Below are 25,910 nucleotides of genomic sequence, written 5' to 3' on the forward strand. Positions count from 1 at the left end.
ATTCATAAGATGGCCTAGTTAATACTATTGGTTATAGCCACATGGGGACTTCTTGGGCATTTCCTGAAGAGAGCAGTATCTACATATCAGATATTCTTGGTTTTCAGTGGCTAGTAGTTAATGCTCTGTAATAGCCTCTGATACTTCTTGACCTGATTCTATTAGTCATGGGCTAGATCAAGTCCAATTCAAGCACAGATTCTTTTTCTTTAAATGTGAAATGGGATTTCAAAATGGTGCTCTTCCCTACTCAACATCCATCAAATCCCAAAGAGACACCAACAATGCCATTTTATAAGAAAAAAAAATGTTAAGAGTCCTATATTATATCAGACTACTTTCTTTTTCCTTGATAGAAAAACAAATTTTGGATACATGAAAAGGGAGAGCTTACCAGGCAGAACTTTCTTGTTTTCAAGTAATCAAAGCAAAGATCATAGGAAGAGAAAGCTACTGATTTCTCACCTTTAAGGCAGCTTAGCCCATACTTATCTCCAGGACCCTCAACAATTTTTCTTTCTCCTTGATTAAAAGAGGACACCAGAAGTTAAGTTGAGGCTAGGTAAGAAGAAGTTTTGGAAAAGATAAGGGAATTATTTCAGTTCCTCTGTAGTCATTCAGAAGTGATTAAAGGTAAGGAAAGGAAAGTAAGGGTAAGAAAAGACTTCCGGAAAGTATCTGCACACTCTTCCTGGCCGTCTTTTACGTTCTTGTTCATCTGCCCCATCAGTCCTTTCTTCAAGGCAGTCAGGCAGTTGTTAAAAAGTCACCAACTGGTAGGGAAAACAAACAAAAAAACTCTTGTCATCAGGTTGAGAGATTCCTTTTTTGCTCTATGGGCTATTTCTCTTTAGTTACTGGTATGGTTTTAATTTTTATAGCAAGCTGGACTAGAAAACAAGGAAAAATTGCAGAAGAAAATCCACTGTGTCAGGGGGACATGTTTTCCATTTCTGTGCCACAAGTTAGCTAATATAACTATTAGCTAATATAACTCATTAGGCTGTCATATAGTCACTATGAGTAGTGAGTGGTCAACTTCACCTGCACCCACAATTAATAGTGGTAGTTCTGTCTCGTGCTGACAGATATCACCTTTGAAATTCCAGTCTCTTCTCCTTCTTTAGTTGATCACAACTACCCAAATCGTTTGCTCTCTGTTATTAAGGTAGTCAGTTCTGCCTCACATAAATGTCTGTGTGTGTGGTGTGTGTGTGTGTGTGTGTGTGTGTGTGTGTAAATACAGTAATATTTTAATGTAAATTCTACCTTTTCAGAAACCACAAATGAAAAGTGGGTTCATTTGTCCTGTGGAACCACTTTTTTAACATAGTGGTTTCATAAAGTCTCTGTGAAACCTATTTGTTAGTATAAAAACAAAGCCACAAAAACATACTTCTTACAATGTCCGAATGATCAGATTAGACAGAAAGGGAGGTCTTCCCATTTTTGTCAGTTATGTTCACACATTACCCATGCCAGTTGTGATTGAATTTAAATTATTGAAATGTAGATTATGATCAGACCAAAAGAATAAAAATTCAGGAGTGGTATTATAGCCATTGTTATCTAATGCCCAAAAAAATCTAATATAGAGCTAATCATTACCATCCCTTTTAAAGAAAAAAAATTTTAATAAAATGCTCTGATAGCACCCCATAGACGTTTCAGCTTTCACTTGGGCAGTTAACCATCTGTAGTTGCTTCTCGCAACCTTGTGGTCAATTCCAGTTTGTGAAATACACAAACATGCAAGCGTGCCCACACATATACATATAAAATCTCTAGGATCCAGGGCTGTGTGTTTTGTGAATCACATGTGAAAAGAGCAACTGGCTTAAAAATAGAGTAAGTTTATATCTAACAAGGGTTGTACATCTGGGTTTTTATAGGTAGCTAAGATTAAACCATAGTGCCAGCGTTATCCTTCTCATCCCTAGTTCTTGGAAACATTAGGTTTATTTTATGAAAGAGAGAGAATCTCACCAATGCCACATTGCGCAGTCATCTCTAAATAAACTTTGTTTGCAATCTCAGTGAGTCACTGCGGCACAATTACGATTCTAGCACGCTATGTTATTTGTTGAGAAGCGTCGATTTTTTTTGTGGAACAGAGAAAGTACAGTTCAAAAACTGTGAGCAGGCAAATCGATGCCATGATTAACTGATATTAACAGACACGCTGAAGATTTAAAATGCTTGCTCTGTGTTTCAAGAAAGCAGCTGAGAAAAAAAAAAATGCCTAGCAGGGGTTAAACCCAAATGCCTGCACTGCAGCCTATTTCTGTCAACACTCCGTTCAGGAAATAAACATTTATGCTTTCTGAAATGAAAGTGTATTTTTGAAGACTAGCCGTCAGATATTTTTTGCCCTTCACACTTTCAGATGCTTAGCCTTTTTTGTAAGTTGACTGCAAAGTGCATCAGTTTGCCAGTCTGAAAAAAAAAAAATGTGCTTGATGAGTGCCCATGGCACCACTGTCAACCTCCGAAGTTTCTAGCAGAAGAAGGCAAGAGAGTTGGCACAAAGCATGCTTTCTTCAAGCCTGTTACCTCAGGGGTACCTGCCTCTTGAGAAGCTTTTCAATCCTTCCAAATGATGTTATTCCCAACTGTCATCTGGTTTATTTGGAGCACACTGTGTTGCAGATAAACATGCTATTTAACTGTGGGTCAAGGTAGCGAGTTGTTCTGCTAAGCAAAATGCCCGAGATACATTAAATGGCACTGATTCCCGGACAGAAATGAAGAGAGATCAGAGTTGTCAGTGATATACAAGGAATGGGCTATAGCCAGTGAAGAAAAACAAAATGTGCCAGGGTATCAGTGTATTTTAAAAAGCTGTAATACGGCTGAACATTTAAAACTATAACCTGTCACACACCAAGGATTAAGATCTCCGGGTGTACAAAACATGAAGTTCAAATGACACAACTGCAAAGCATATTTTATTTCACTTGGGAAAGAGGTTTCTCTCCAAAGATAACTAAATGTAATAGATGATGAGGACCTCTAACTTGTAGCCCGATAGCTATAAAACACCATTAAATACCTGGTAAAAGCACAAACAGGTAATGATCATTAGGATACAAGTGCACAAGGCAACAGAGCCATCAGGTATTAGAAGATTCCTTAGACTCACTTTATTAAAACATTCATTCTCATTTAGGTGTTGGTTATTTAGGTTTTGAGACTTTGCTCAGGTCTGTAAAAAGATATTATTTCATCCATATGGACTCACGGATGAGAAGTATAGCTAGCAATTCTCAAGTCAGGTAAAAGAATTTTATGGAATTAAAATAAAATCTCTGTTAGGTATTTGCCCTCCTTACTGACCATAGGAATGTGACTGTCTCATAATGAGGCTGTGTAACTGCTACTCAGGCATTTGGGCAGGAAAGCTCTTTGTGCCACCTTTGCCTTTCAGATTGCAGAGTTGTTATATAAAGGGTTAAAAATTTGAGACAGCTATTTAGATAGACCATTAAGAAGTAGAAAAGTCCAGACTTTTATTTTATTTTGCAAAGCATAGTTCCTCTTTTTCCTGAGCTTTTGCCAAAATTACACTTCCTTGAATCCACTTAGAGAGGAGGATATTGAGCAAGTAAACTTGTCATATCTCTTATACTATAACCATCTCCCCATGCTTCCCAACCAAAATTTTTTTAAAACTACCTTTTTGTTACCTTTTTTTTCCTTCTCTTTATTTCATAGAGAAGTGAAATGAAAAGTTAGGTTTGCAAGAGGTATGAAACACACACGCACATGTACAAACACACAAGTCATCAGCATCGAAAAAGTAAATTTCAGGATCAACCTAAAAAAAATGAAATTTTATTGCTTTTTACTTAATTAAACCCCAAAGAAATGTGTGAAACATTGTTGCGGCTGAAAAATTGTTAATTTGTAAATCACAGGGACAAAGGGGCCCCAGTGCAACTTTAAAGTTTCCGTGCACGTAAATGTCGATAGCGTGCCTTCTCCATCATCAGCACTAAATTCACATTGATGCCTCTTTTCTTCTCTGTATTGATCCTTCCATGAGAACGTAGATTTGTATCTGTTAATTAATGCGTCCTGAAACAGCGTTTGTATTAATCAGGCAGATAAGAAAAATTGGATGCCTGCACCCCCCTGACAACCGTAAAAGTGCTGGCCCTGATAAAATCGTGGATGGACCTCAATAAAAAAGTTCCTCCTTCCACTCAATAAACTAATCATCCTGCTTTTAATTATTCGGCAGAAAGATGTGTGGAGATTGGAGAATGTGTAAATCTATTTACTAACAGCAGTGTCTTGGAGGGAGAATTGGGCTGTCACAGGAAGGTGCTGCGGGCTACCCTCTCTGTCCATCTGCTACTGCAGAAAACTGCTGCTTAGGAGCATGAAAGATGGGAGAAAACCAAGGCAAATTGAAAAACCCTTTCCTTTTTTTGCTCTTAACTTCCCAAATGATAATTTGTTTTAGTTGTTGATATAATTTACCAAAATATCCCTACTTAGTATCTTTTCCAGAGTTAGATATCATTATCTGCACTTTATTTATTTATTTATTTATTCTTCTTGATTAGAGGAGATAGAAAGAAAAAGAAAAAAGAAATAGTGCATTTTTTTTTGGTTTGTTAGTTTTGTGAGTATAACATTCCCCAGATTGTAAGCACCTAGAGGTGCTATTTATGAGTTTATATCATTGTTTTTTTCTCTTTTGAATCTTCTTTTTAAAATGTTATCAATTATATGTCCAGTTCTAAGAGGATATTTATTAATTTAACCCTAAATTGCAATGATAGGAAAAAAAAGAGATCTGGAAAAAGAAAACTTGCAAGGCCAGACAAAAATGAGCTCTGTCCTACAACATGTAAGCTTCTTGTCAGTGAAAACAATGCATAAAGACTCCCTTAAGAAAAGTGGACTAACCCCTTTCCATGATTTTATGAAGCACTTATAGTTAGTGTTTTCACCAATAGGTCAGGAAATCATTCCCTGTTCTTTATTGTGCTGTAGCTTTTGGCATCATAGGGAATAGGAACAATCTGATATGAATAAAAATGACAGCAACAATGACCAGAAGCAGGAGCCTAAAAAAGCTTGGGTGTAAGTGAATGTTTATAATTTCTGTAACATTTGAGTAATAACATCTGGAAAAGGAGTAAAATTAGATTTCTTAGTTTGCATTAGTAAAAATACCCCCTCCACCTTAGTGGAATTACTAATGGCAGGACCATGTATTAAGGTGCTGTTGTTCTCAAAAAAAACATATGGGGGTAGCTGGTCATCCTTGGAGTTCCTAGAGATACCCTTGCAATGAAACTTTGCATTTTAAAGACTCTAGAAAAAGCATCTAATGATTCAGATATCATTAAGACTTCATTTTAGAATATAGACCTAGATCTTGTGAGATATGACTATACATGTATGTTCTCCAGAGTATGCTTAATTGTACTACTTAATCTTTTATTATTGATCAACATTTTTTTATTTTAAATTTTTACATTTGTTTTTTTTTTCAAGATTAGAAGAGACTTTGTGCTTGTGTGAATGAAGCCCAGATTTCTGGTGAAGAACTGAAGCAGTCAACCATATATTTCAGATAAAAATAATATATACTATAGCAAAAGTTATCAAATACATGGTATAAATGATTATCTGGATGGATATTGTATTTCCCACATGTAAAAATTAAGGTACAAGCTAATTAACCTGCTCAAGGTGAAACAGTTATTACCAAAGTGGAGCCAATATTTCCATTCCGGATCTTTCTTTCATTTCTTTTCTACCAAACCCTAATATGTTTATATTTAACTTTTAAAATAACTGAACTTGAGTAAAAATTGTGACTCTTTTACTTGGTGAAGAAGCCAAGCTGCTACGTATTCTTTATTTTATACCACTAGTTGCCATTTTAAAAAGAAATTTATATTAAATATCATTGGGGACAAATTATTCAATTGAGAAGGCTTGTCTAGTTGTAACTCCTCATTCACTATCATTACTGAGAAATGTTTTCAAGTTGTAGTCTACTGTGTGGCCCACCCTGTTTTCCTTTTTGTTGTTGTTTGTGGGGTTTTTTATTATTATTTTGACTTTTATATTGTTTATCAATATCAGTTTTTAAAAAGTATGTAGCTAAAAATCTGTCTTCCCGTAATATATTACTAAAACCTTCACCAGTAATAAGCAATAAGGATTACATGGTATTTTCTTTATAAATAAAATTTTAAAATGTAGACTTTTATTTCATTTTCCTCAGCTGAGTCTATAAAACCTATAAAAACACCAACCAATCGAAGCTGGTTTGTAACTTTTACTTTGCTGTTCACAGAGTGATCAGGGGAAAATTTTAAGAGCTTCTAATCAGGGCTCAGCATCATTGTGAGCTCCAGTGCAGAAGCTGACTACCATATGAAACTAATGTTGCATTATGAAATTATGGCTTTAAAGTAACTTGATCTGCTCATCTTTTCATGCAGGCTTCTCCACGCTGTCCCTGGCGGACCAGATGAGCCTTCTGCAGAGTGCTTGGATGGAAATTTTGATCCTTGGTGTCGTATACCGATCTCTTTCATTTGAGGACGAACTTGTCTATGCAGACGATTATATAATGGACGAAGACCAGTCCAAATTAGCAGGCCTTCTTGACCTAAATAATGCTATCCTGCAGCTGGTAAAGAAATACAAGAGCATGAAGCTGGAGAAAGAAGAATTCGTCACCCTCAAAGCTATAGCTCTTGCTAATTCAGGTTGGCATATTGACATGGTCATTGCTTCATTTTTTAATATGTCATTTTTACCCCCTTCCCTTAACTTCATCAGGGATTTGTTAGACCTAGTTTGTAAATTCTGTATGAGTCAGCAAAATTATAATCAGTGTAGCTTCCAAGAATAGTTAGAAATGAGAAAAATACACTTAAAAGGAATTATTTTTATTTTCCTTGCTTATTGAAAGCTGTGAAACTTTAACCACCTAATATATTTACTGATTTAGATCATAGCAGAGCAAAAGCTCTGGTATGAGCAACATAAGTAGATGCCCTGGGGACAAAATTAGCTCTGCTGTTGTTCATAGACTAGTCCATGTAAACGAATTGTGGAGCCAAACAAACCACTTTCTCTCAAAAATACACATTTTTACAATAGGGGTAATGCTTTTATTGTTGCTTCTAATTTTAGTTATCAAACAAAACTCCATTTCTTACATTCTGAAATCCTCTAAAAGTCAAATTCTGCTGAAGAAGTATGTCCCTCAAAGGTCCCACCTGGGCAGCAAGGGTTAAGAATTATGGGGATAAATGTTCCTTCCATTTGAACTGAACCGTGCTAAAATAGGGAGCAACTCTGATAAGTAAAAATCATTGGTGCTTTGTTGTTTTTTCCTTTGTGCCTCTTCTAATGCTTTATTGTGGTCTTAAGTCTCTTTTAGCATTTGCATAAAGTTCAGGATAGATCCCCCCTTAATGACGTGCAGATCATTAGATACCTGTGTGTCAATAACATGCTCTGATGCTATGTACCATTGACAGTCACACCGTGCCCCTCCATCTGCTTTTGTTTTGACCCTATCTTTGAACTTTATCTTGGTTGCCGGCCAGTAGTTTTCCCTTTAATTACAAGAAGGAAACTGTCAATAAAATCTGTTAAATGGGATGCAATGAGTGGCTTGAATGGGCGGATGGCTATTTGTTCAAATTCTGCAGCATTCAAGGTATTGACAGTTTGTTTTCTGGGGCCATATGTGACGATCAATCTCAGGCTGGGCTCAGCCGCGCTGAAAAATGAAAAACCAGATTGCTTTTGCTTACTTGTGGATGACGACTTTGTGATTTGGCACGGTCCTAGTGAGATGAGACCTTCTGCCCAAATTGCCCCCATGAGAACTAGGGACGCGTGACTGTTTTTAGAAATAATTTTTAATTGATTTTGTAATTAACAGTTCATCTACAATATTGATGCATAAATCCTTGGACTGATAGGAGGGAAATTGTTTTCAACAATGAAGTTGTACTTTCCTATTTGTCTTCATAATGGAGTTTAGCATCTCACAGTTTTAATTGGGAATATAACCCCCTTCCTTACCACACTGTTCACCCCTCTTCTCCCACTCCTCTGTGAAACTATAAAATATGATTCTTTATGACAAATGGTTTATTGTCATAAACCCTCAGGAACCCTTTGCCTTGCTTGTGAGAAGGTAAAAGTGGGAGATGGATAGAAGTTTTCTGGAAATTTATTAGTTTGTACAAACTTTACAGATGGATCTCTCATATTTAGGTGAAAGATTTTATAGCATTGCTTGGGGAGGCATTTTTATTTGGTAATAATGAAACAATTCTCATTTGAAACAATTAATTGGTCAATTATTTTTAAAATAGAGTAAGTATGTTTTACATGTTTTATATTTCAAATTGCTTTTTAAAATTATTAGTTAATTGTGAATGCTGAGCAATGCTAAAGCTTTATCATAAAAATTGCTAAAACTTTATAATTTTAGATGTTAGATGTATGCTTTATGGCTAAGTATTATAATTTAGAGTACCTTAATTAGTAGCAGCATTTATGTCTCTGTTGCTTAGAAATATAGTCATTAATATTGTTGATATATAAATGTTCTAATCCCACATACTCTGCTGTTGGGGGAAGAAGTGACCTACTTTACAACAGTGACTGGTGATTAGACTTTATTTAAAGAACTAGTTAGTTTATTTTTCTGTTTAAAGCCAGAAATATTTATTTACCAAGCTTTTCTGTTTCTCCTATTATCATATTTGCTTTGCAGGAAATTTCTGCATGGCACAAATTTTTTCTGCAAGTGATTCTAACCCTTTTTTATTTTTAGCCTCTTAATACCAAGAAAATTAATTGAACCAAACTCCATACTAAAGAAGACGTGATTAAGGACTATAAAAACTATTTTAACCTCTACATTGTCCCACCTTTCCTGTGCTGTAAACTTTTGCTCACCATCTAACACACAAGCACCACATTTTTAGTTTGGGGAAAACAACTCAAAAATCCTTTTTTGTTTTTATTTTTACATTGCTGTCAATGTAAATCTATTTTATTTCAGTTTTTTAGTCATAAAATTATAGGTTCGTCTAGATTAGAACCAGTGTAAGTTTCTTTAACTGCTCATGAACACATCAGTATGAAAATATTTTAATACTTTTCATAAATATCCTAAAAAACTCCTAGATTTGCTTTTAGTATTTAGGAATTTCAAATGAATATAAATGACGTTTTATGCAAAAAATCGCTAATGTTATTTATGTAAGTATTTTAGCTTTCCCTGTATAGCTATGTGTTAGTAACCAATGTCCAGTTTATCTAGATTTCATGTTATTTTAAACATGTGTCTTTATTAAAAAATTATAAATATTATGCTTGAGACATAAGGCACTTGACCTCCTATAATGACTGTCATATTTTCTGTGGTAGTGTTTCTGTTGTATGTGAATTCAGGAAAACATGACACCAGAACATCATTGGTAGTATATTGCCTATCTTCAAGTACATGGCTCAGAATAGCACCATGATGAACTAATACTGCAATTCTTACATACATGTATTTGAAAACCCTAAATAATTATTTCAATTACTTTTGAACATAACAAATTTACAGACTCATATAAGCTGTGTTTTCTCTTATTTTTGAGTATTAACATTGAGCAATTAATTATTGCACCCATGATGCAGCTCTGTGGGATCAAATTTAAAAAGAAAAATCTAGGTCACAATTTTAACATGGTAATTTGTAGATTCCAGTCTTCTCATGCATGCACCAAGAGGTTAGACTGATCTCTTGAATTGTTTCCATTTGGGGGAATTCTATGATTTTATGATGAATTTTATCTTTGTATTGGAGAATATTGTGAAATATTGTTATAAGCATTTTGGGTAAGGTTATGCCACAGGATTCTATTCTCTTGATTGATTCTATAGATTCATATACCTATGAATTTGTTTGAAAGTGCTATCACTGGTCCCAATGTAATATACTTATTTTCACATAGTGGAAGATGAAAGGAGTCTAAAAATTATGAATCACCTTAGGTCTGATTATTCTCTTTTGTTCAAGTCACAAGACCTTTATGCTTCATAGTTGCCACTCACATTTTAACTTTTGTCACCCTTGTCCTGTCCCCAGTCTGAAAACAGGTGAGTTCATTCCTTTCAAAAATAAGTATTTTTAAAGTTAGGGATTTTTTTTTAACTTCTACATGGTATTTCTGGAAGGATAGCACCTAATGATACACAGCTACAATTAATACTTTGGTCATCAACTTCAAATCCTACATAATTATAACAACCTCATAATGGCAATATGGGAATAATGGCAAGAAAAAAAAAATGTACATGTTCTTAGCTGATTTTACTATAAGTTGAAATAATTTTTTCTTTTATATTCTGGAAATGATTTTATCTAATGTCCAAGATATTATTTTTTCATAGAATCTTTCTGTAGCCATTTCTTTCTTTAATTCTCTTTTGGTTAATCTCATTTGATTCCTACAACATACCCATGCTGTAGACATGTCTAAATCATTTTACAGATATCTGAGGTGAGCTGATAAAGAAGTATGGTCTCTGTGAAGCAGAGAGTTGGATCTTCTGTCCCTTGCTATCAGTGAGCTATTTGTATTTCATAAATAATTATGTATTATATCTTTAAAAGGCTCAGTGTAGAATACTAGAACCATTGTAATTTCATATTCATGAACATTTTTAAATTAACATTTTTATATTTAGTTAAGAATTGTGTGCCTTCTTCTTTTATTTTGCTGTCTTTTTGAATTTAAGTTACAATTGTTCTTCAGTATCTGGAGAAATTGGTTTCAGGACCTCTCTGCCCACCCATGGACTCCAAAATACACAGTTTCAAGTCCCTTATACAAGATGGCAGCACTTGCATATAACCTATGTACACCTCCTGTATACTTTAAATCATCTCTAGATTACTTATAATACCTAATACAATGCAAATGCTAAATAAATAATTATTATATTGTGTAGGGAATAATGGAAAGAAAAAAATCCGTACATGTTCAGAACAAACACAGTTTATCTTTTTGGATATTTTCTATCCATGGTTGGTTGAATCTATAGATCTATATTCCTCAGACAGGGAGAGCTGACACCTATAAAACCACCCAGGAAAATGACAAACTGAATTTAAGGGGAAATGCTTACCATGTGATTTTTAGTGTCTTGTGGTAAATGAGCATGGTAGGTAGATCTTTTACCCAGACTAAAAAGTAGTTCATGCTAAATAAGAGATAAGAAATCAAAATTATAATTTTCCACCTTCTAGTCTACATTTTTAAACAGAAATCTAACATTGCTTCTCAGGTTAATTATATTTCAGATGATATATTTGAAAAGTATTTTTAATGCAACCTTTAATTTCCATATATATTTTGATATTGCAAAATTTTAAGCAAAACAAAAAAATAGTTCTTAAATATACTTTTTTTATGCTTTGTGATTACTGTGCCTTGGCACAGTATAAGACATATTTGCTGCAAAAATATCTGTATTTTCAACCTGAGTAGTAGCAAACAAAATACTCTGTAGTTGCTTTACTTTGAGGTTTTCAGTGACTATAATGTCAGTTTCATTTATGGGTCTAAGACAAAGAGCAATCTATTACAAAACTTAATTAGCATGATGCAGATCATGTTTGATGCTATAGAAGGTTGAAATATCCATCAACCAAGTTGACATCAACATTCACTTATCCACTAAAATTATCTTTAACACTTCTACTAAATGGAGTTAGAAAACTCCTGGAAAAGTTTTAAGAGATGGGGGCTGGGAGATAGGTGGGAAGGCCTTAAGCAATTGTAGGGAAATAGAGAAGACCTAGCAGAGAAATCCCATTATACAAGGTAAAGTTAACAATGATAACGGTAATCTGGGATTTGTGAGGGGAAGCCTGGAGGAAAGAAACTATAACCATGGAGTTTTTCTGTGGTTCAGCGTTTCCTATAAATACAGTAAGAGTAATTTGTGGGTTTGCGTACATGTAGCAGAAGCTGACTTTTTAACCAGAGCACGGAATGAGGAGAACAGTCCTTTTGAAAAAAATAAATGGGCCTTAATGGAAAACTGTGTAATTGAAAGCTCTAATCTTCTTATCATAGTTGAGGATAAAATCAGAATTATTGTTATTATTTCCAATATTAGCATCATAAATTCTCTGGTTTGTAAAAGACCTAAAATATTTCTTTTTATCCAACTTCTTGGTATATAAACAGCTTCTTTGGTAGTTTTGTACATGTTTCTATAGTCTATGGATTTCCTATAAAGAAATTGCTTTCTAGAAGAGACCACCCCATCAGAAGTTTCTCATTCCCTCTCCTATCTCTCTCACCATTTTAATGCAAAAGAAGACACACAAAAAAATGCATGATTCAATATGTTTTTTAGCTTCTTATGCTAATAATAAATCACTACAACTTGAGGATTTTAAACAATATACATTTATTCTCTTACAGTTCTGAAGGTTAGATGTCGAAAATCAGCTTCACTAGGTCTCCGACAGGTATAGAAGGGCTACCTTCCCTGGGGAGGCTCCGGGGTTTAGGCTGTTCCCTTGCCTTCTCTAGCTTATACAGCCACATCCCTTGAGTTTCTGGGCTCCTGGCAGCTTCCTCTGTCTTTGAAGCTGTTGCTGTAGCATTTCAACTCAGTTGTGAGTAACACTGCCTTCTTCTTCCCTCCTTTGCTTTCATTGAGGGGCCTAGGATTATCTCCTGTATCAATACACAGTAGGCCCTCAATCACATGTGTAAAGTTCCTTTTGCCTTGAATGCTAAAATTCACAGGTTCCACAGAGAGTAGGACCTGGTTATCTTTGGAGCCATTTTTCAGTCTATTACAATGAATACAGGATTCAAGAAGTAAAGCTTTGTAACGTATCCCTCCTGTCCCAATCCCAGCCTCCTTCCTTCCATGACTCAACCTCCTTTCTTCCACAAAAGTAACTTTTCCACTTTTTACAAAACAAAAAAGTACCAAATATAACATATGGAATAAAAATAGGGAGAATGGATTCTAGGAAAATGGCAGTGGTGGCAGCAAAAAATTTTTCATCTATCTCTCTCTCTCTCTCTCTCTCTCTCTCTCTCTCTCTTTCTCTCATAAAAAATAAATACTTTTGTGGAAAGTCCTATCCTGACTTTCATAGTTATCACTTCCTTGTGTTTCATCACCTTATTACTAAATGTGAACATATCTATCCGTAGGTATATAGTTTAGTCTTGTCCATTAAAACTTTTATGTGTACACACACACATTTTGTTTTCTTATGCAATACTAAGTACTAAACCCAGGGATACCCTACCACTAAGCTACATCCCCATTTTTTATTTTTTTATTTTTAGACAGTGTCTCCCTAAATGAGCTTGGCTAGTTCAGAGCTTGCAATCCTCCTGCCTCAGCCTCCAGAGTAGTTGGGATTACAGACATGGGCCACTATGTCTGGCTTTAAAAAATAAATATGGATGGATTTTCAGGTTTCTATATCTAAATCTACAAGTTTCTCCTTCATTTTTCTTTTATCTACTAAACAAGCCATAGCATTTGACAGTCTAGATTTTGAAGATTTCAGTTCATTGTGTTTTTCTGCTTTTTGCACAAATTGGTAACTGGACCCAGAGACTAACTCAGACCCAGATTCTATCTCGATGTCACCTGAAGCTGGTGTGTTGTTCATTGGCAAGTACATACTGTCTGGGATGTTAGCAGCTGTGGATGTTCATTACCTGAGTTCATTGGGGATTGTACAATGGTGATTTGTAATTTTGTAACCGGTTTTCATTCAGTTACTGGTGAAATAGTTTAGGAAGAGTAGTACAAATGTTTGATTCTTTTTCCTTTTTTACCAGTTTCAGAATTTTAAAAAAAAATTGCTTTCTTTTTAATATAATGATAAATATATATCCAATATATTTAATGGACTTCAATAAATTATAATTATAACCCTTTTTGAAGTTCAGGTTGTTCCATTTTTGGTCAGTGGAAATCTTTTCAGGTTGGCTTCTGAAATCTTTTTTCGATTGATATTGTAGTTATAAATAGTATTCATGCCATTTGGTATGACAAGATGTTTCATATTCATTGTAAAGATTTCCTGAACACAGTCTAGAATCAGATTCTAGGTGTACCCCTGGGTGCTAGGGGTACATTCTGGGTGGACTGTCCTTGCTAGGTCCTTTCCACGAACAAAGTAGGAATACAGATCCACTAAGTATGTGTGTATGTGTGTGTGCGTGTGCGCATGTGCACATCTTAGGGATACTTCATCACCTATTTCTGCTGTAAATGTCATAAATTTCTAGATTTGCCATATAGTTGCTCTGTTTCATTGTCATTTTATATGCATATTTGGAGAGATTTTAAAAAGTTGCTGTTCCTATCACCAGTTTACTAGAATCCCATCTACCTATTTTTCACCAAAATTTTATGACAAATATCTTTTTTTCTCTAAATTTAGGGGCAACTCTGTATGTTAATCAAGAGCCCATTTGCCATGTAGTCAGTCAGTGTTCTTCAGGACCTTAGTTGATCATGACCCTTAGGTTCACTCTGTTGGGACTCTTCATGAATTAGTGTTGAAATTTTGATACATTAATTCTCTATTAGAAAATGGACCTTTGTTCACATCTTCATCCTTTCCAGCCAATTCTGTTTCATTCCTTTAATGATTGGACAGAGTTACAATGACCTGGCCTTGCCACTCTTCATATAGGCAGTACAACAAACACCAAAGATAGTCAACACCTGTGCTCCACCGAAAAGGTTATCCTTCTGGTTTAGATCATGTACTAGACTTGACTCTGAATGCACTTGGTGCATTTCTAGCATTCGGACCCATCCTCAATATGAGATTTGGCAACTTTTTAGAAAATATTGTCAAGGGTGAGCTATAGTTGCTGAAGACAATACCCAAACAGGACATGGGCATTTTGGAGTCACTACACCCATGCCACAAAAATAAATATTTTAACATAGAAAAGGGAAGTGTTTTACTCCAGGTAAGACATAAAAAGAAAATTTCTTTCATAATGTCTCTAAGACTCATTGAATTTTGCAACTGCAGATATAAAGCTATTTAGCTATGTTCCCAGAGTAAATGATCTGAACTAGGCACATTCCTTTAGGATCCCATTCACAGAATAAAATATTGAACGTTATTAAAGAATTCTATTTTATTGTTCGGTATTGAAACTTATTTGGCTGACAACGCATGGACACTTGCACTCTGGTTATTTTTGAAATCTTGTTTCTTTTTAAAAGCATTTGTTTGTTTTATTGTTCAGTTTATTAGTTCTCAGTACTGGTTTGGCAGAATTGCCTAGATCTTTTTAAAAATACCAATGTCCTGGATTCAATCCCAGTATTTTGATTGAATAGGTCTGGGCCTAGATATCCAACTTCTTTAACAGCTTACCAATGTTTTGAATGTGCAGTCTCACTTTGTCAGGTTGAGTTCATAAACCAGTGATCCTCATTATTAAGTTTAGCTGGTTTGCATTAGCACAAATACTGGTACTATTTCCTTTGAAGCATAGTTAAAAAGGAACCAGCACTAACAACCAAAGCTAAATAATTACACAAATTAATGCCAGTTCTGTTAAGCCTGGCATCTACATGTAAATTTAGCCCCAAGAACAAAACAGATTAAAGCCACAGAGCCAGAACTTGAACTAGGATCTCTAATGGAGATTAATATTTTCTTCAGCAGCCTGCCAGCTGAATCATGGTCTAATTAAATAGTTCAGATTTAGTGAGTTTGCATTTAAAGTATTAGCAGATCCAAGAATGGGTAAAGCTAAAATGAGTTAGAATCTTTTCTGTAAATGGGAAGTTAAATTATCATAGTAATTTGATTAAATCATTTTTAAATCTCTCAAGCTAAATCACAGCCTTTAAAGAATAGTTTGAAGTCTTAATTGCTGTTTGTGAGCATATCTCTCTGCTATTTGTTCTCGCCTCATTTCCTGTGACATCTTCTAATATATCTCCTGCTGAGCAGAGTAGTGGGAAAGGCAAGGCTCAGGGTGTGGGCTGAGGTGACTGTTGCTGACTTTAAGCATTTTAAGGTTCTCTCATATAGAAAAGGGGAGTCTCTCCTGGATCGTTCCAGTACTTAGAACCAGGACTTGAGGAAGGAATTTGGAAAGATTTGGAAATAGACATATGAAGAAGAGGTTTCTAATAATTAGTTTTTTTCTCTTGTCATTAGAATATTCTACATATACCTGGGAATGTTCTTGCTATGAGTGTTGTAGAGAACATTGCTGCTGATGATGGAAGTTTCAATAAAATGAGCTCAAAGGTCAATTGCATCTCACTTTTTTACAAAAGGAAATGGTAACGTGTTATACATTTAACAACATGATTTTTATTCAAAGAAAAACAAGTTTAAGGTGAACTCCGACACAGTATCAGAGATACCGAACTGGTTGGGCCATTAGGAGCTGAAATGGGGCACTGTTCAACTCCAAAGGGATGATAAATCTATGGCTTTTATTCTTTCTTTGATTCTAGTTGGAAAATATTTATTTCATTTTACTTTTGTTTTTCTCTAATGAATGTAATTCTCATCTTCCCCTTCCATCTGTCATCCTGTTTTTCCATATAAATGGCTAACTTGCAGTCCCAGAACAGGTTAGATAATTCATTTAATCTCCATTCCCTTACGTACAAGGTGTTTACTGCCTTTTATATACCTAGAGATTCACCAGTAGAGTATGTCTGTGCCCTATCCCGATTTTTCTTTCTGGCGGCATTTAAGCGCAAAAATAGAAAAAAAAAAAAAGAAAAATATATGAGAGTACATGACTTCACACCTCCATGACTGTGCTTTCATTGCTAACTTTACCAACACTTAGGGACTTCAGAACCCATCCATGCTGGCTTCTCAAAGAGGACACTAAGGGAGGTGGATGAGCTTGCCATGTGGATAGGAGCCAGACTGGAGAAAAGTCTAGGTGTACCATTGGTGAGGTCCCCAGACTTGGTTCAACGCTCTTCCACACTTTGAAGGATTCCATTTTTTTATATGTCTGTTTACTTTACTCTTCCAAGCAGAAATTATATCTTGAGCAGTAACTAGTGAAAACAACTATATTCCAGATTATTAAAATTCTTTTAAAGAAATATGTCATTAATTGTTGTTATATGAACAGGGGCCAATCCACCAATGATGTGGTGAAATGATTCAAAATGACAGTGACAGCACTGACGAAAAACAACGAACAAAATGCACAGAAGTTGAAAAAAAAACACGTGTTACCTCTTATAGCCATCTATCTTTTAATGACTTTCCCTGTTTCTTTTTTATTATATGTTTAGCCACTTGATTTTAAATTATGTTTCCTCTTTTTTTGTTCCCTTTTTGCCTATATTTGAATTGTATGAAAGATTGGACTAACTACATGTATCTTAGAGCTCAGTGTTCTCAGAGAACTAGAATTATTAAACATGAAGAATCCCCCAAAGACTCCATTATGTGTAATTAACAGATAAACTGTCATCAGAATCAATAAAACGTGCTAAATGATTCAAACTTGTATATAATTAAGTGTCTGTTTTAGCGCTTGAGCTGTAACTTTTATTTTTCCCCCCACATCTCACATTTCTCCCAAGAAGAATTGTGACAACCTTGTTAACCCTTTCTTTGCCCGATTGAATTAGATTTTCAAATTAGTCAGCTCAGGGGCAAAGTTCACCTTCACAAATGTGAAAAAAATATTTCACAACTCAGTAACCTAAAGACACCATTTGTTTTTCAGCAGAAAGATGGGGAGTATGTAAGGATGCTTTAATGAACTGTTACTAGTACATTAGAAATCCTGAAAGGAAAAAGAATTTATTGTGAATACGATATAGTGCTAGATTCAATGTATTCACATGGAGTTGTTAATTAAGATCTTAGTCATCAACTTTTTCCCCTCTGGGAAATATGAGCTTTTTACAGACAAGATCGAGATTTTAAACAACTTTATCTCAGATGGCACTTAGAATAACACTTTGAATAGATGACCTCCCATCATTTTTTGTTGAATGAATGAATAGCTGAATAAGACAACGAATAAAAGAGCTGAGATTGTAATCTGTTAATAGGAAATTTTGTCTTATTCAGTCTTAAGAGGTTAAAAAAACAAAAACAAAAAATCACAGACAAGATTAACTAATAATCTTTTAGAATCATCCCCATATTCCATTCTAGTATAGAAAATTACTGTAGTAAAATTTAGGAAAAGAAAACATATTTTTAGATATGTGAGACTCTGAACAAATCACAGCTTTGACTTTAGAGAAGTATAAGAGTACAATTTGTTCGTATTTTGTTGAGAGTTTTTGTATTGATGTTCACCAGGGATATTGGTATATAGTTTTCCTTGTGTCCTTGTTTGGTTCTAGTGTCTATTTAACTTTTTATAACTTTAAGCTGCAAAGGCTTATTATTCACATGATTATTTGTATGTTTTGCTTCCTTGCACAGACTCCATGCACATAGAAGATGTGGAAGCCGTTCAGAAGCTCCAGGATGTCTTACACGAGGCCCTGCAGGATTATGAGGCTGGCCAGCACATGGAAGACCCTCGCCGAGCTGGCAAGATGCTAATGACGCTCCCGCTCCTGAGGCAGACGTCCACCAAGGCTGTGCAGCATTTCTACAACATCAAACTGGAAGGCAAAGTCCCCATGCACAAACTTTTTTTGGAAATGCTGGAGGCCAAGGTCTGACTAAAAGCTTCCTGGGCCTTCCCATCCTGCACGTTGAAAAAGGGAAAATCAACCCGAGAGTGATGTCGAAGAAACTTAGAATTTAGTTACCAACATCAGAAACCAACACAGACTGCACTGATATTTTAGCAGCAAGACTTTGAAGCAGCTTTCAGATTCCTCCATATCTTCCGGATGCATTTCTTTCTACTTTTATCTCTCATCCCTTCGCTCTCTTTTCTTTCTTTCTTTCTTTTTCATATCTCTTCCTCTTTATGTTTTTCTCCCTCCCTTCTTCCCCTCTCATTTCTTGACTTCCTTCATTACTGATTCTTTCTCTCCCTCATTTCCTTCCTTCCTTATCATTTCTTCTCCTGCTTCCTCTCTTTTCTCATCCTCTTGTTTTATTCTACAATTTAAATAGCTCTAATCATAAGGAAAATTTCCTGCCTTCCTCCTCCCCTATCACCTCCTCTCCTCTTCCTCTCCTTCTTTCTTTTCTCATTTCCTCTCCTCTCCTTTCCTTCCTTCTGCTGCTAAACTTTTAAAAAGAGGTCTCTAACTGAAGAGAGATGGAAGCCAGCCCTGCCAAAGGATGGGGATCCATAATATGGATACCAGTGAACTTATTGTGAACCATAATGTCCCCAATGACTAAGGAATCAAAGCGAGAGAACCAACATACCTAAAAGTACAGTGCAACAGAAGCGAATTGACTGAGTGCAGTATTAGATTTCATGGGAGCAGCCTCTAATTAGACAACTGAAGCAACATGGCATCGGCTGCTTCTTATCATTGCTTTTCCATCTAGATCAGTTACAGCCATTTGATTCCTTAATTGTTTTTTCAAGTCTTCCAGGTATTTGTTAGTTTAGCTACTATGTAACTTTTTCAGGGAATAGTTTAAGCTTTATTCATTCATGCAATACTAAAGAGGAATAAGAATACTGCAATTTTGTGCTGGCTTTGAACAATTATGAACAATAATGAAGGACAAATGAATCCTGAAGGAAGATTTTTAAAAAATGTTTTGTTTCTTCTTACAAATGGAGATTTTTTTGTACCAGCTTTACCACTTTTCAGCCATTTATTAATATGGGAATTTAACTTACTCAAGCAATAGTTGAAGGGAAGGTGCATATTATCACGGATGCAATTTATGTTGTGTGCCAGTCTGGTCCCAAACATCAATTTCTTAACATGAGCTCCAGTTTACCTAAATGTTCACTGACACCAAGGATTAGATTACACCTACCGTGACTCTGAGCAGTCACATATATAAGCATTGCACATGGAATACAGATCTGTAGAATTGTCACGATCACACCTCTCTGCCTGGGAGGTAAAGTTGCCATAGGATTTCTAGCTGCCCTGGTGGTTAGGAATGAGATACTGCCTGTTTGCAAAGTTACAGACCTTGTCTTAGAAGGAGCTGTGAGCCAGTATTCATTTAAGTGGCAATAAGGCAAATGTCAGAATTTTAAAAATATATATATCTCAATCACAAAAAAAAATCATCAAAGACAGCAGACACCTGACCAAATTCTAAAACCCAATCCATACAAGTTTATTCATTTAGGAATGTTCATTTGTATTAATCTGCAGTTTTTACCAAGAGCTAAGCCAATATATGTGCTTTTCAACCAGTATTGTCACAGCATGAAAGTCAGTCAGGTTCCAGACTGTTAAGAGGTGTAATCTAATGAAGAAATCAATTAGATGCCCCCGAAATCCACAGTCGCCGAATAACCAATAAACAGTAACCTCCATCAAATGCTATACCAATGGACCAGTGTTAGTAGCTGCTCCCTGTACTATGTGAACAGTCTTATTCTATGTACACAGATGTAATTAAAATTGTAATCCTAACAAACAAAAGAAATGTAGTTCAGCTTTTCAATGTTTCATGTTTGCTGTGCTTTTCTGAATTTTATGTTGCATTCAAAGACTGTCGTCTTGTTCTTGTGGTGTTAGGATTCTTGTGGTGTGTGCTTTTAGACACAGGGTAGAATTAGAGACAATATTGGATGTACAATTCCTCAGGAGACTACAGTAGTATATTCTATTCCTTACCAGTAATAAGGTTCTTCCTAATAATAACTAAGAGATTGAAATTCCAAACAAGTATTCATTATGAACAGATACACATCAAAATCATAATAATATTTTCAAAACAAGGAATAATTTCTCTAATGGTTTATTATAGAATACCAATGTATAGCTTAGAAATAAAACTTTGAATATTTCAAGAATATAGATAAGTCTAATTTTTAAATGCTGTATATATGGCTTTCACTCAATCATCTCTCAGATGTTGTTATTAACTCGCTCTGTGTTGTTGCGAAACTTTTTGGTGCGGACTCGTTTCCAAAACTATTGCTACTTTGTGTGCTTTAAACAAAATACCTTGGGTTGATATTTCATCAACCCAGTGCTAGGAATACTGTGTATCTATCATTAGCTATATGGGACTATATTGTAGATTGTGGTTTCTCAGTAGAGAAGTGACTGTAGTGTGATTCTAGATAAATCATCATTAGCAATTCATTCAGATGGTCAATAACTTGAAATTTATAGCTGTGATAGGAGTTCAGAAATTGGCACATCCCTTTAAAAATGAATAACAACAGAAAATACAACTCCTGGGAAAAAAAGGTGCTGATTCTATAAGATTATTTATATATGTAAGTGTTTAAAAAGATTATTTTCCAGAAAGTTTGTGCAGGGTTTAAGTTGCTACTATTCAATTACACAATATATAAATATAATATATACAATATATACATCGTTTTCACTGTATCACATTAAAGTACTTGGGCTTCAGAAGTAAGAGCCAACCAACTGAAAACATGAGATGGAGATACACTAAAAGAATGAGATACAATTTTTAGTTTTCAGTTTGTCTCTCAGCATCACAAAAGAACAAGTATTTCACAAATAGAAAAAAAAATTTGAAAAATTAAAATGTAGATCTAAAAGAACTGCACGGTCTTTAGGGTAAATACTCATCTTAAAATCTTGCTTGAGGAAGGTTTTTCAAGTTTCAAGCAAGACCATTTACTTAATGTGAAGTTTTGGAAAGTTTTTAAGGTGTATGTTTTAGCCATATGATTTCAATTTTTATTTTGCTTCTTTTAGGTTTGTTCTTATTTAAAGCAATATGATTGTGTGACTCCTTGTAGTTACACTCGTGTTTCAATCAGATCAGATTGTTGTATTTATTCCACTATTTTGCATTTAAATGATAACATAAAAGATATAAAAAATTTAAAACTGCTATTTTTCTTATAGAAGAGAAAATGGGTGTTGGTGATTGTATTTTAATTATTTAAGCGTCTCTGTTTACCTGCCTAGGAAAACATTTTATGGCAGTCTTATGTGCAAAGATCGTAAAAGGACAAAAAAATTTAAACTGCTTATAATAATCCAGGAGTTGCATTATAGCCAGTAGTAAAAATAATAATAATGATGATAATAATAATAATAATAATAATAATAATAAAACCATGTCTATAGCTGTAGATGGGCTTCACATCTGTAAAGCAATCAATTGTATATTTTTGTGATGTGTACCATACTCTGTGCTCCAGCAAATGTCCATTTGTGTAAATGTATTTATTTTATATTGTATATATTGTTAAATGCAAAAAGGAGATATGATTCTGTAACTCCAATCAGTTCAGATGTGTAACTCAAATTATTATGCCTTTCAGGATGATGGTAGAGCAATATTAAACAAGCTTCCACTTTTGACTGCTCTTTTGTATTTTGTTTCTTTTTTCCCCTCACTACAGAACAAAATCAATAAACACTGCCCTTTGTTGCTTCCATTCAAAGAGTATCTCTGAGTACCTGTTCCCGAAAAATAAAGTAGGAGTTTAAATAAGAGCTATATAAAGGCTTGTCAGAATGAATTCTAGGGTGCCAAGAGACATTTTGCATATTTAAGAGTATGCAAAGTGTCTCATGGCACATTAGAATTCATTCTGACAAGCCTTTATATAGCTCTTATTTAATCTTAAAGCATCTCCACATCATCCTGCATTACTCGAAATCATTGCCTCTATGTCAATGTCATAACAGAAAACTTTCCCCCTATTTTAAGATCATATTAAAACCTGCTAGAGATACCTATTATTTCCCTCTATCAACAATTAAATCAGGTGCTTGCATTTTCACGGAGCTCCTCAGCCAGCTGCAGGCTTTGTGGAGCAATGCTGGAGTTACTGACCAGCTTTCCTGAATGGGAAGCCGGCAGCTTATACAGGTTGGTGCGAATTGAGGAAGGGGGGAAGCTGTCTTCAGATTCAAGAGGGGTAAACAGCCCTGCTGACAGCAAATGGCTTCCCCTTGCCTTTTACACTCAGAGAGGTTACAGACCTGGCTGCTCAGGGTCAAGTTGCAGCTTCCACTGGAGCCTCCTGGAGCCATCACCGAAGTGCTAATATGTGCTTTCTTGGCTTCTCTGCAATCTTGAGAGCGTTTTGTCATTGTGTTTGCCCACCGTATTTCTCACCTTTCAGAGGTGGCTGGTTCTCTAGAGGGACAGCTGATGACACAAAGGCCACTCTGCTGCCATGGTTATAGGAGCATGAGATTACCTAAATCACTGGATGGGCTCACTAGCCAGATAGCTCAGTTCTGTCTTTTCCTGTTTTAATGTTCTTTGGGTGGCCACTGCTCAACGTCGAATCTGATGTGTTTTACTTTTGGTATTTTCAGAGTATTTGGGTGGAACTGAAACAGTGTGAGATACGAACCTAACAAGAAAACTTGCATCTGCAATCTAATGAGATCCTCATTTAAAAATAACACACACACACACACACACACACACTTTTAAGGAGTCAGATATCATAATTCTCTTGCTTTTTTATGATTTGGAATTATTATAAGAACTTTTTTGGTGCTGACATTTATCATGAATGCCTCCAGTGTAATAGAAAATAAAAGGAAGACTGTGACATTTTTGTGCCTTTTTTTTTGCATATAAACAAGTAGCGCTGACAAATGGATTACTTATTATTTTGAGAAATCACTTTTATTTTCACCAGTTGTTTATATGTTATTTTTTTTTAAATCAGTGGTTCCCAAGATAGTCTAGATAATGAAATAACCTAGGGACTCTTAAAAGTTCTTGATCCTCAATATCTTACCCACAAGGATGGTGGTTTCATTGGTCTGAGATGTGGGCTTTGGAATGTTTGGAAAATTTCTTCAAGTAATTCTAATGTGAAAGACAAAATGAGAAATGATTGCTTTACTTTTTTCTTTGTGTGTGTGTGGTGGGGGGGTGGATACCTTGGGATTGAACTCAGGGACACTTGACCACTGAGTCACATCCCCAGCTCTATTTTGTATTTTATTTAGTGACAAGGTCTCACTGAGTTGCTTAGAACATGGCTTTTTGCTGAGACCGGCTTTGAACTTGCAATCCTCCTACCTCAGCCTTCTGAGCCACTGGGATTACAGGAGTGCACCATCGTGCCCAGACTACAATTTCTTTTAAATCAAGACAAAAAGATAATTTTTAAAAAATAATTCAGAAAGCCAATAAAATCTATTTCCAATGTTTTAAGCTTCCCTTTCTCCACTGCTACTTCTGCCCTTCCCATGGCCATTCTTCCCCCAAACACACAGAGAACACATTTCATTTGATGACTCTTAAACCACATCTTCTGATGATAAAAATGTATAAAAATGGAGATAGCTGCTCAAAAGTTTGTATGCAGAATATCTCACAATTTTTTTTTATTTTAAAAACCTGCTCATTTTGGATTTTAATGCACTTTAAATTTAGTTTGAATGTGGTTCAAAATACCTATTTTTTCCCCTACTGAAAAACAAAGAACAATAAATTTAGAAATTTTGATTTCTTGGAGTAACTTCTCTTAGCTATATTTTCTAAGTTATTGACTTTTTTGGGACTGCAAAAACTTTAGGTACCCTTTGGTTATTTAAAAATTCAATCTATGATTAACCTATGAAAGAAAAAAAAGATACACTTAGAGTTTTTGTTTCATTCACAATGGTTTACAAAGCGAATGGCTATGTCCATAGTCCCATAGGTAGGGAGAGTTTATGTTGATGTGCCTGGCCCCCTCCAATCTCTTAAGTCTAGCTTGGTAGTGTGGAGAAAACAAAACGAAACAAGTAGTGGTAGATTGATTGTGTAGTGCATCTTATTATAAAACAAAATAGAAAAGAAAGGAATTTCAAAATATAATCCTCCTTTCCCAGGAGTATTTATCTTGTTCTCCATGAAGTTAAAGGTCTGAAATAATGTGCCCATCAGGGGCTCAATGTTGCATGTCCATGCCAGTTGGTCCAAGGGCTTGTTATGATGGTAATGACCTCCTGAAACGTGAGCTTGGATTGCAACAATACAATTACTACCAGCTCACCCGCTGGGAGAAATATTTTATTATTGTCAAATATCCTCCATAGAGATTTGTTTTGCCTGTTCCTGTTTAAATTAAATTCAAAGCAGAACTGCATTACTATTTCTCCGGAGTATATTTCAGATAAACAACTAGTCTCAAAATTTAGGATTCCTGACTAGTTCAAATTTGTTTATTACCAGAAAAATTACAATAGGTGACACCATAGCTGCAGGAATATTAAGATTGCAGCCACACGAGGGATTTACATACTGAGTCCATGGCCTAAAAGCAAGTACTCTCTTTTTCATTACAGATGCCAGCCAGATTAATTAACTGTTTCATCAGTTGTGCAAACTTAACAAAAAGGTGTGTGTAAGTGGGGGAGTCAATAAACTAATGAATTGCTGTAACTGTTAACAAAATTTGGGACGTGGAAAAAAACTTTGTACCAAGTCAGAAATGTTTTTATCTCTAAAAATCATAAACCAAATGTGCATGTTAAAAAAAATTCTTTTAACAGCAGCAGAGTAGATAGTAAAAAAGTTCCATAGCATGAATGAAAATAGTATTTGAGCATAATTTTGAAATATAGTTTTAAAGAATAATTGAAAAAATGTGTTGGATTCTTTGGAATTATTTGAATAATTTTTCCAGAGGCTCTATATTGCACCTTTGGCAAAGAAATCTGGAATAGTGAAACTTTAGTCAATACAAATTTTGTTGCAAGTAATCAAATTAGAACTGAAACTTATTCTATCAAAAAGGAAAAGAAGAAGAGGGTTAAAAAAAAACCCT

General features: G+C 35.1%; 1 protein-coding gene across 11 annotated transcripts in view; it reads left to right on the forward strand.

Moving 5' to 3' along the window:
* Positions 1-22,490, forward strand: part of ESRRG (estrogen related receptor gamma) — a 590,918-nt gene extending 568,428 nt beyond the window's left edge. For all 11 annotated transcript variants that reach the window (XM_081299918.1, XM_081299912.1, XM_081299914.1 and 8 more), the window contains 2 exons: positions 6,471-6,740; positions 18,509-22,490. In XM_081299918.1, the coding sequence (XP_081156044.1) occupies positions 6,471-6,740; positions 18,509-18,753 (515 nt within the window). In that variant the 3' untranslated portion in view covers positions 18,754-22,490. The remainder of the gene's footprint in view (positions 1-6,470; positions 6,741-18,508) is intronic.
* Positions 22,491-25,910: the final 3,420 nt, after the last annotated feature.

This window comes from Spermophilus citellus (genome assembly GCF_964194105.1).
Source record: "Spermophilus citellus genome assembly, chromosome: 6".
Lineage (NCBI taxonomy): Eukaryota > Metazoa > Chordata > Mammalia > Rodentia > Sciuridae > Spermophilus > Spermophilus citellus.